The sequence below is a fragment of the Dipodomys ordii genome, unplaced genomic scaffold, assembly GCF_000151885.1.
Source record: "Dipodomys ordii isolate 6190 unplaced genomic scaffold, Dord_2.0 Scaffold38, whole genome shotgun sequence".
NCBI lineage: Eukaryota > Metazoa > Chordata > Mammalia > Rodentia > Heteromyidae > Dipodomys > Dipodomys ordii.
In genome coordinates this window covers 14179073-14191350 of record NW_012267254.1, presented here as the reverse complement: position 1 = coordinate 14191350, position 12278 = coordinate 14179073, and the positions used below count along the sequence as shown (strand labels likewise).

At 43.2% G+C, this 12278-nt stretch overlaps 1 protein-coding gene across 4 annotated transcripts in view; it reads right to left on the bottom strand.

The window, feature by feature from the left end:
- Tmem255a (transmembrane protein 255A) overlaps positions 1-8863 on the bottom strand; it is a 69924-nt gene extending 61061 nt beyond the window's left edge. For 3 of the 4 annotated variants that reach the window (XM_013018102.1, XM_013018103.1, XM_013018105.1), the window contains exons 1-2: positions 8593-8863; positions 1133-1275 (exon numbers count right to left, since the gene is read on the bottom strand). In XM_013018102.1, coding sequence (XP_012873556.1) covers positions 1133-1275; positions 8593-8650 — 201 coding nt within the window. In that variant the 5' untranslated portion in view covers positions 8651-8863. The remainder of the gene's footprint in view (positions 1-1132; positions 1276-8592) is intronic. The other variant, XM_013018104.1, reaches the window with a different exon arrangement.
- Between the last annotated feature and the right edge of the window lie 3415 nt (positions 8864-12278).

Genomic DNA, 12278 nt, shown 5'->3' with positions numbered 1-12278 from the left:
ACTGTGGCTCAAGTGGTAGAGCACTAGCCTTGAGCTGAAGAGCTGAGGGACAGCACCCAGGCCCAGAGTTCAGGCCCCACGACCGGACCCCAAAACACAAACAAACAAAACTAAAAACAACAACAAAAAAATAATAGTTCCAACAACAAGCTAATCATATCTGATCAGAAGTTGGCCAAGGGCTGAACTTGGTCACTTACAGTTATAATCCTTAGGCCTTCAAAGCCACTCAATAGGCAGAGATCAGGAAGATCACAGGTAGAACCCAGCCCAGGCAGAAAGTTAGTGAGACTCCATTTCAACAAGCAAGCAGGACATGGCATGGTGATCCCAGCTATGTGACAGGATCAAGAGCAGTCTAAGATTGCTCCTGGGAAAAACCACAAAACCTAACTGAAAAGTAAAACAAAAATAACTGAGAGAGTGGTTCAAGTAGTAGACTGTCTGCCTAGCAAGCACAACGTGCAAAAAAGTCAGCCCAAAATATCCACAATTATCTCATGGGCCACTTGAAAAAAGGATTGATAGCCACTATGTTTATTGATAAACTTCACCCTGATTATCTTCCCGTGATACTTAATGTTTGCATAATGACATTAAAATTGTTTATTTCATTTTCACCTCATTTTTGAATTTCCATTTTTAAATGCGTTTAATAAACATGTATATAATTTAATAAATGAATTAATATACATGGTTTAGGATTGTCTCTTGGATATCTTTCTTCTGATAGAAGTACAGACTTCTTTGCTGATCCATGTTTTTTGTTGATCAAGCTTGCAGGATGATCAGACTCCAGGTAAGATCGGTTGACTTCTAGTACATGCAGGAAAACAGATGATTTCCCCCCACCCCACCCCCAAAAAAGGATCTTTGTCTGAATAACACTGCTAGTTAGAAACATCTCCTAAATCAGAACACCAAAGTCCTCAAGAATAAAATTACTTGCTCCAGCTCATATTCAGAGATGGCACTAGGACTCTCAGTCTCAGTCCAGTGCTTTTCATAACAAGAGTCACCTTTCTGTGTTAATATAGAAGGATGTAAAGAAGAAATCTAGACAAACTCAAGAAAGTCAAACACAATTTTACATCACCAAAGTAGAGCCCAGATCTATGCTTTCCATACTTACAATAACTCCTGGATAATAGCCTCCAACAGTTACATTCTGGGTCCTAGTGGTTGCAGCCAGGCCCACTGTGAGAATTAATACTGATACAATAAGCAAAGTCACAGTGACATAGATGGAGTTTCGTTTCCTCCGGTTGAAGGCTCCTGTAAACACAAAGAAAGTGGGACTGTTCATTTCTGCCAGAAATATTTTACTAGGAAGGTTTTTCTCTCCTACTCCTACTGGTAACTGAGGTTGTCTCTAGGGAGTGGAATTCCAGCAAAGTGATGGAAATTTCAGTTTTGTAGTCATCAACTGCCACTTTTATAATGAAAATGTCCTTCTATATATCTGAAACCCCTCTGTACATCACTTTTATAATAGTAAATTTTTTCCTCTTAAAATGTATTTGTTTATTCAGGTTTTTTAAATGGTTTTATTGTCAAAGTGATGTACAGATAGGTTACACTTACATAAGTAAGGAAATACATTTCTTGTCAAACTTGTTGCCCCTTTCCTCATTTTTCTCCTCTTTTCCTTTCCCTCCACCCTTCCCACCCCCAGCTTGTACAGATAATTTCCAACATATTGTCTTGTGTATATTGCTGTTGCATTGGTTCTTTGTCTCACCATTCTATTATTCTCTTTCCTTTCCCTAATTCAAATAAACGTATATACATACCAAGATACCAAAATCAAATACGGTGACAATATGGGATATACCATAGGGAGAAGCAGATACAAAAGAAACAAAAAAAATCACATAGTACATTAAAAACAACAACAACCAAGAAAAACCTCTGTGTCCATGCTGTGGCTCAAGTGGTAGAGTGCTCACCTTGAGCTGAAGAGCTCAGGGACAGAGCCCAGGCCCAGAGTTGAAGCCCTACAACTCCCCACCCCCCCAAAAAAAAAGCTCTACTTAATAAAAGATGTATCATCTGTACTTAGTAAGGTGGGTTTTATTAGGCCAAATTATAATGGCATATGATGAATGCAAAATGTTTGTGTGGGGCTATTAAATGAAAATATTTTTAAAGCCAATATGTAACTAAGAAGGTCTTATTCATAAGCTAGAGATATGAAATTTCATTTTCAGTGTAAATATCAGAACCAAGTCAGGTACTAGGGATTTTCTTTTCATTTATTTCTGACATTTGCCACCTCACATATAAACTTTAAAATGGTGTGCTGGCAAGATTTGTCACATAACAAATGAGTGTAATAAAGTAAATGCTGGGAGGCCTTTAGTCCACAAAGATATATATTGGGGAGGTAGATGGAAGGGATTCTAACTTACACACATTTAGGGTTATGTGAGCCAGACATAAATATAAATGATGTGAAACCCATTCTCCTGCTCAGGGCATATCAGACATGATAAGGCAAGCCAATATATTTTTATTTTTAAATTTTTGAAAAACAGGCTTATTAGATAGCATAGAAAAATGGTATCTAAACTTCCTTTTCAATTTAACATTTTTTAAAGGATTCAAGCAGGGCTCCACACTCTATGGGCATTTTTCATTAAAGACATAGGAGGGGGCACCAGGAAATACTTTGGGGAGGGTTACTGTCTAGGAGTTCTCTGGAGGGTAAAAATGATCAAATGGGGAATGCTAGGAGATTTTAGTTCTCTAGCAGAGTTGTGGAAGGTAGGGAGAATGAACCACTGGAGAACCTGATGGGGAAGTGGTTGTCCAGGTGGCATGACTGTAATTGATGACCCTAAAGAAACCTTTGAGAATGTAACATCCAGTCATTCTGGAAGGCCTCACTGTAAACTCTGGAAGGAAGCAGTGGCAGAGGGAAACTGCTCAGACTGTACTACTGAGGTGGGGGAGGGAAGGAAGGGAAAGACCAAGGGGAAAAAAGAGGAGAAAACAAGAAGAGAGAAAGACCTAGGAAACCTGATAGTGACGTGGCTGTAGCCAGCCTTGCACCTCCTGCAGATATGCCCTTTAGTTTGTAAATAGTCTGGACTGTTGAATGAGTTAGACCCACCATCCATCTTGTCTTTCCCATTGTGATCCCAGTTCCTAGGGAAGTGGGAGGGGCTGGCCGTCTCCCCTGACGTCAGCCTAAAGAAAGGGAGGTGACTCATCAGGCCATTTCTAATAAGGTATTATTCTAACATCATTTTGCATCAAAGTGTAAAAGCAGTTTAAGCATATATAGGCACAAATATATTAAAGTGCCCATCTTACCATGAAAGGAGAGGTGAGGAGAGTGGAGAAAAGAGGTTCCTCTACAGTGAGACTTCAGTCCAGCCCCCAGAGGGAAAAAATAAAAGGCCCAGAGCCACCTGTGACCTCAGGGTCCTTTGTGTGAGATGGCGACTAGGGATGCAAAGAACAAGTTAATGGGTGACAGACAGATGAACAAAGCCTGGCAATTACAACTGCCAGGCTGGGAAGGGAGAAGAAAGGTGGGGTACAGGATGAACAGAATTTAATTTCTTCAATTGATCTGAACATTAGTTATCCTTTCTCGACTTTGAGGCAACCTAAATGAGTCTCTAAATCAGGGTTCCTAAAATCTATTTGGTGATAGTGTTCAGTGTGTTCCACAAGGGACTTTAACCTAAATATATCAACACCACCTCCCATTCTTGTCTTCTTTTCTCCTTTGTCATTCCTACAGGATCTTTAGCCTTTTCTTGCCCCCAAATTGAGGGGGGGGCGGGGTGGGGGAGACTTGCACCAAGGAAGATCTTATCAGGGAAGATGTAACCTTAGAGATGAAATTGGATTATGTATATATGCACGGTTTTTATTAACTTATTTCACAGGCTTGCTCCTTCCCCACCAACTGACCCTTAATCCTATTCACAGCTCTTGGGCCTTATTTGCAAACATCGCTCTAACTCTTAAAAGCACAGGAGCCAGATCAGAAAAGTGACTCAGCAAACCACATGGTGTCATTGGAAAATCTATTTTTTTTCTTTGCTTTAGAGCTTGAATTGAAAATTCAATCAGTTGAGAAAACTAGTCAAAGGCACAAGGGCCTTGCCTCCAGATAGGGTTTGTTTTCTATGAAATTACCAAGAAATATATACTAAAAATGTCATAATGAATTCCATTATTTTGTACCATTAACATTTGCTAATAAAAAATGAAAAAAGAAAGTTCTAACTTCACTAGATGGAATATCTACTTTATGTCCTCTGATGTTTCTTCAATCCCTCCTTTTTGTATACTATAAACACTACAAACGTGTAAAATAAAATATATAGTCATAGTATTCGATGTACACACATGAAAAAGGAAACAAGTAACTTGAGGGATGGGGTTACATTCTCTCCCTAGAATGATGGAAGCAGTGACATTGATCAAGAGGCATTGTACTCATAAACTGACATGTTGAACTGATAATAAAAAATCTTGGGGAGTTGACAATTTTAAGGAACATCTGGGTGAATCACCCCTCAATTTATCTTCAGTGTCAATTTGAGTTGATTAAATTCAAATCAACTTGATTTTGTGAAGGTGTGGCCAAGGGTCTAGAAGACAGATCTTTTTGTGTGCTTAGGACATTTTCCTGGTGCTTGTTCTATCTTAGAGGTGAGAACAGCCCTGCTCATGGTAGGGCAAGACTAAAGGCTTTCTTTAGATGGTCCTGTATTCACAGGACCATCTTAATCAGGTTTTATTATAATTAATTTGATTATAATTAAAACACATAAATTAATGCATCAACTGGCATATAAATCAATATGTCAAAGGAACTCAGACACCATGAGCCCTTTTCATACGAGATTGGTGCATTCAGGGTGGTATGGACATAGACACCTCATGAACCCTTTTCAAAGAACTGACAGTTGCCTGTCATTGTGTCTGATACCTAAGAAGTAGTCTGTACTTGTTGAATAACAGTAACAATAACCAAACTTGATTGTGTCTTAATTGAAAAGGTTATGGAATGAATTACTTGCATACACATTGACTATCCTCACAGTATTGGCTTCCTAAAACAGGATACACAAAAGAGAGCCATAGAACCAAAAACCATCTAGTCCTAATCACAGTGTTTCTCACTACCCTGTCTACTTTGTGCCCACTGTTAAACAACAACTCCTGCAATCAAAAACAGTGAGCTTCTGAATCTCATTGCTGTTGTCTGCCTGCCCCCAGCAGCCTTCCCGCAGATCTACTGCAGCCCTCCCTCTCTGCAGTGCCCCACCTCCATCCCACCATCCTGAAGAACAAGATGCTGTGCTCTACAAGCACCCAAATATATACTATCTCTATCCTTCCAAATTCAACCCAATTCTTTCTCCCTCAAGTCCCCTCCCTAATGAAACTCCCACTCTAGAACCTTCTCCATTTCAATTGGTCTCTCCCTTCATCTGAAACCTGCTCAAAACTCACATTTTCCATAAGCTTTTCAAGCTCCAACCACTTATTATTTCAGATCTTTAATTTCCCAGATACCTCACTCCGTAAGTGTATTAAATGTAATTGCTATGATTACAATTATAACTGTGGGTCTGATCCACAAGTCATATGATGTCCACCAGTATGAATTGCTAAAAAGACAGGATTGGGTCTCTGCCTACCCCTACTGATCTTAAGCATATTCTTGCTTTTCCGCTCCCAAGAGATTCAGTAGGATGTTCAATCTTTATTGGAGTGCAGTAAAGATGGAGGCCTGTATTCTTTTCTGTACAGTATGTTCTTGATGACTGGTAATTTTCTGAGTTGATCTTTTGAACCAGTTGGAATTTGCTTACCTGAATCTGTTTTCTCACATGAGAGGTTTCCAGAAACTCTCAGCCTTGAGCATCCTCAGAAACAGGTGGCTACTCATATAACATCTCAAAGCCCTACCAATCTCTTAAAATTTTTCTGAGAGCTGCTGAAATTCATCACTTCCACCTCTGTAGTCAATTCTTTAAACAGAGATATCCAAGGCCTCCTCAGCGAGATAAAATTGTCTTATTGAGGAGTAATGGCTAACTGTAATAAAGGTTCCTTAGCCCCTGGGGGCGCTATTGCCAAAACGGAAGAGAGGGGTTTCTTGAGAGAGGATGGATGGCACAGGAGTTATATTACCATCTTCATAACTGCAGAGCTCCTGCTCTGCTCTGAGCTAACCCCCCAGGCAACTAACAAATACAGAGGATGGGCACTTTGGTGCAGTGTGTGGTGTGGTGTGGTGTGGTGTGGTATGGTGTGTGTGTGTGTGTGTGTGTGTGTGTGTGTGCGCGCGCGCGCGCCGCGCGCGTGTGCGTGTGGCTAGTATACAGGGAATCCCCTCCGAAATGTTGCCCTTGAAGTCTGAAACACTAACTCATCCACCACCACCACCACCACCACCACCACTCCGCCGCGCATGCATGCAAAGGTAAAGTTGTCAGAACTGAGTCAAGTGGGAGTAGCTCCCAAGCATCCGAGATGCTGATTCAGGCCTGGGCTGAACGGGACCAGTGCCAGGGAACTCCGGTGCAAGGAGACTCCCCAGTCTTAACTGTGGGAATCCAGGGTTACCACTCTAGGTAGGAATCTGCTAGTGCGGTTCGCTTGAGGATTTTCAAAAAGGTGAATGCATGATGAAGGATCGGTGTCTTTGTGTGATCCATGATTGTTTTTGTGCAGCGTTGTGCCTGGGCTTGGCGAAACCCACTGAGCTTGTTGTTGCGCAGACCTTTGGAGGAACGCATGATTGGCTGAGGCCCCTGGGAGTCCAAGAAAGAGGTCTGTTCATCTTGTTTCGCGGCCCATAGAGGAGTATCAAATAGCAACCCTCTTATCCCTGAACTTTAATTTGCCCACTCCTCGCATTCAGACGGCCTACGATGAGGAGGTTTGGGTTGCAGGTGGTTGTCAACCGCAGCTGGAATGGGAGCTGCGCAACCTGCTCTGTTCTCTCTTTTCTCGGTGCAACAGCTTGGCCTGGGGAGGAGCCAAGACCATGTTGGCGCCACAGCTGGCCAAGGTAAGGAGTGCATTCTGTATGCGAGTGTGTGCGTGTGTGTGCGTGCGTAGTGCGTGAGAGAGAGAGAGAGAGAGAGAGAGAGTCAGAGACAGACCCAGAGACAGAGACAGAAACAGAGAGACAGGGAAAGAGAGAGGGGGAGGGGGAAGGGGAGGAGGAGGGAGAGACTGCTGGACTCTAGATTCGGACCCGAGTCCTTGGCCTCATTTGCGTTGCAAGTAACATGCCCTTAAAGTGAAAAGAGCAGCTCTTAAACGGAGTATGCAAAATCATACAATACGTATCTGACCCACCATCAAAGAGATCGCACTTTTGGGGTGGGCTTTCGTATACGAATTTTGTTGCGACTGAGCCTTTTGCAGGCAGTAGGGGCGTCAATCTTCTCCCAGTCCCCTCCCCCTACAGATGTTCCCGCAAATTCTTCGTAGACGACCTGAGTAAACAAGAGCTAAGGAAGTAGGGACCAAGGGGCTTTGCAGAATGTAAAGTGTATTGGAAAGGAGAGAATTCGATTTCGTTGAAGTGTATCCGAGACACATTTTAAGATTAGGTGGGATCATGGTTCCACAATCCCCTCCCGCTCTCCAGGGCTCTAAATTAATTTCTCCGCCCAGTGAAATCATACGGCTTGGGAAGATGCCTAACAGCTGAAGGGAACTGAGTTTGGTTTTTGTTTGTTAACTACCAAAAAGCAGGATACAGGAGCAGCCAACTTGCTGCCTGAAGATCGCAGTCCCCAGTTTTCACGAGGAAAGGTGACGAAAAGTGCCCCTCCCCCTCCATTCCACTCGGAGAGGCAAAGCGCGACTTCAGAAGATGCGCGGGCTCGCGGTTGATCTTCTTTCTCGCCCCCTCCCCACCATTTTCCACATTCACGCACATTCCTTGCATTTAGAAACGGAATAGGAATCAAAATGCAAGGAATGTTGATCGTGCTAACGCAGACGTTAGAGTGTGTTAAGTGATTCCTCAGGAATTCTCCAGTCCCCTCTTCTTTCTTACTCCCCAACCCCCCAGCCCCTAGGGTTGCGCAACCACCCCCACCCCCCATCAACAAGGTGCAAATCCCCACCCCCCGTCCTAGCGCACGCAGCTCAGAATTTTAGGGCAGCTTGTAGAGAGTTGGGAAATGGACGAAGACCCTGCTTCGTCTAATTATTTCTTACTTCCTGAGCTCTTAGAAGTGAGGAGGACTTCTCAAAGAGGTAACATCGAAGAGAAATCAAAGGCGACGATTGAAAGGGAAGTGTTTTGATCCCCAGGCTGCTAGGATTTACCAGTGTGTGTAAGTCTGTAGACTCACGCACACACCCGCACTCCAGGGCAAGGACTCACACACAAGCTTGGCGTTCCAATATCCGCACGTTGCCCACCCTCCACAGCCAGGCAGTTCCCTGGGGTTCTGGTCCACCACCATTAATACTGAGATGCGTGGACCCCTCTGGTTTCCGGCTGTCTAGCTTTCAGGACAGCCCGGAGCTGGCAGTCCAGAGGGCAGCGCACTCCTTGCTGACGCCGCCCGGAGGAAGGGCGGCTAGACTTACCCATGGAATCAGGCAGGGACATGTCGCTGGATCGTTGCTGAGTCAGGGACTGATGCATGGTGAAATCTGTCCTGTTTGCCCCAGTCCCCTAAGACGCTTCAAGCGCCCCCAGCTCAGGGCGCCCCGCAGAGCATCTTACTCCGCGGCTCCTTCTCCTGGTCCCTCCAGAGAGCTGAGGGAGACTGCCTTTGGTTGAGAGCTGCAGCCCAAGAGCCGCCTCCCCCTCCCTTCCCCTCTTCTCCCTCCCTCTGCTCCAGGAGGCAGCAGCATTGGCAGTCCAAGCAGCAGCGTGCGCTTGCGCAAGACCCCCCCCCCCCCCCCCCCGCCTCCCCATCCTAGTTATCCAACTCCCAGCTTCCCAAGCCTGACTGGGAGCTGTTTTAGCCCCTTGGGGCCAGAGCTGCACAGAGATAAAGAAGGCTCCAGCCTGGGGGCAATTTGCCTACCCTGTAGCTTGAGGAGAGGGTCTTGGGAAATCATCTTGTTTTAAAATTTATAATTGGGGAGGAACACAGAGTCACAGATTCAGAGCTGAAGAACATATAAACACATACGCGCATGCACATGCACACACACGCGTGCACGCGCGCGCACACACACACACACACACACATTTGTGCAGGTCTGGTCTTAGAGCTTCCAGAATGACATAATGGAGCTGGAGATGATCCAGAAAAGGGCCACTGTATAATCAAGAGCACGGTGGAGGGAGGCTGTCTTATGAAGATAGATTAAACAAATGCAGACTCTTTAGTCTAGAATGATGAAGGCTGGGAAGGGATGTGACCAGAGTGTATAAAATTATGCAGATATGAAGAGAAAGAGGACACAGCCTTATCTGACAATTCTAGAACCAACAGCACCGTAAGAGCTGGAAGGATAGTCTTCTAAAGCAAACATGGCCCTGTATCAGCACCCCCTTACTATTTTTTTTTAATTTTTTAATTTTTTTGTTGGTTGTGGGGCTTGAACTCTGAGCCTGTGCACCGTCCCTGAACTCTTCAGTTCAAGATTTGCCTTTTACCACTTGAGACACAATGCCACTTCTGATTTTCTTGTGGTTTATTGGAGGTAAGAGTCTTACAGACTTTCCTGTCCTGGCTGGCTTTGAACTGCGATCCTCAGATCTCAGCCTCCTAAGTAGGATTATGGGCATGAGCCACTGGCGCCCAGCCCCCTTACTATTTTTGCTCAAGGATCTCGTTTTCTCATCATAGCAGCCATGTAAGGAAGAGGAATAATCTACAACCCTATTTTATAGATGAAGAAACCGAATCTCAGATGAAAATCTAGGACCACTTGGCTATTAGTGGCAGAGATGGAATTCAAGCATAGAACAGTTGGACTCACACAGCAGTGCTCATCTTGCTTTGGCAACTGCCTCCATGTCCCCAAATTCCAAACAAAGTTAAGTATAACATTCTTTTGCGAATCACTAGGATGAATAATACTTGGTTCTTTCCATATCTGCCTTGTTAGCCTGTGAGATTTTTGTTACTTTGTCCAGGAAATAGAATCATAGGCTCTTTCCCTTTCTCATTTTCCAAAGAAAGAAAACATGCTTCCTAGAGGTCAATAAAGAAAGCTCTTTAAAAAGAACTTGGGTACTCCAGGTTGAGTGTTGTCTCAAGTATTATTAGCAGCTGCATACAAAAGGTGTGATTGGAGATCTATGATATATATCTCAGATAGAGACAAGAGGCCCACTATTGTAGAGGTGTCTGTCTTAATCATGTTTGGTGTATAGGTCAATCTCCATAAGCTTTACAAAAGCAGAAAGAAGTCCTATACTTTTACACAATCACAGTGATTGTCTTTCAGTTCTGTTTATTTGTCTCTTCCTCCTCTCACCCTAAATACCTTATATCTAATATAAAGAATTCCTGTAACCTGTAATGGTTTCTTAGGAGTGCTTCATAATTAGCTTATTTCACTTTTGTGAAAGTAGCCTTGAGGAAAAGAGTTTTTTGGGGTTTTTTTGGGGGGGGTCCAGTTGTGGGGCCTGAACTCTGGGCCTGAGTGCTGTCCCTCAGCTCTTCAGCTCAAGGCTAGCACTCTACCACTTGAGCCACAACGTCACTTCTGGCTTTTTTCTTTTTGCTTATGTGGTGCTGAGGAATCGAACCCAGGGCCTCAGGCATGCAAGGCAAGCGCTCTACCACTGAGCCACCTTCCCAGCCGGAAAAGAGGTTTTTTATGCAGGCTAGAAAATAATGTTTAACACCCTCTTTAGAGATACTTGGCTCCCTTACACCAACCACACAGGTAGAGATACTGAAGGAAGCCAAATAGAAACTTGTTACTGTACCATACTAGTTTCAGTGGACAGAATGAAGCCTTTGCACTTTAGAAAGAAACATATTACCCTAGAAATGATGCAGATGGCATATGTAATTGGACTTTGATAGCCAAAGCCACAAACTAGTGAGGTGCTCTTGATAGTGGTGAACCTTGCTTTCTCCAACATTCATGAATCCTGTGTGAAGTGGAATAGTATTTATTTAAAAAAAAACACTAGAAGATCTGGTTATTTAAAGATCTGTGTATTGTGTATTTTTTTCATACTGCTTCTTGGGGTACCTTATGGGACTTGGAACACAGCAGGCACTCAGTCAAGTTAAAAATGACTTTGAGATCAGTAACTGTGACAATAGTAGCAGCTGCAGCCGCTCAAAGAGTAGTAGCAGCCTTCTCCCCAGAGATGGTGTATTTGTTTGGAGCTGGGAAAAGAGGAGGTACTAAAATAAGAACTATGAAAAAGCTACATTTCAGACAAGCTCAGTACCTAAACCTCTCTTTCTTCAAAAGTAAGTTTATTTTAATTCAAGATGAGCTGCACAAAGGTGTTTTTTCATGGGTTTACTTCTGGTTTGATTCATGTAAAGCACATGCAGATTTCATACAAAAAATAGGTTCATAGTAAAATTTACGAATAGGCAAACCGTCAAGATAAAGAAACATCTTTCACGCAAGTGAAGTTGCTATAAAACTGCTTGGTTAGCTTCAGATGAATAAGAAATTACTAAAATGTCTTAAAATAAATCTCTTTCATTGCAAGCTTAATCAAGCATACAGTGTTGCCCCTAGGTTGCAAACTGTTTAGTAGCATCAGGAAATGTTTGCCAATGGGGCTGCAGCCTATTTCTCTCTGTCTTCTTCAAACCAATAATGATGACCGCTCGAAAAATGCCAGATGGTACTCTCTCTCCAAAATATTCGCTTTAGAAATAACCATACCATTCAGTCACATCATTTTATGACTTATTTGACTTGTTAAATCACTGTGGTACTTTCCAGATTCCAAACTTGGAAATGTACATTAGAGAAATCAAGGCTAAAAGTATATTCACACATGCACACATACATGCACACATGCAAAATTAAAATGATGGGCACACAAGTTTTTACATCACACATATACACAATCACACATACACACACAATCACACACATTGCAGACATTATCTCCACACCCTGATTAATACCACTTGCCTCTCACTTATCAGGCTTGCATTGCTCAAGGACAGAGATGAGCTTCTGAATAATGGAGTACCTGCAAAAGTTAAAGCATTCCTAATTGAAGTTGGAGTTGGACCTACCAGATTCTCTTAAGTCAATGCCTAGTATTCAGTATCTGTGCCACAAACAGCTGAATCTTCATTGAAGGAGTCATGCTAGAGGGTGCT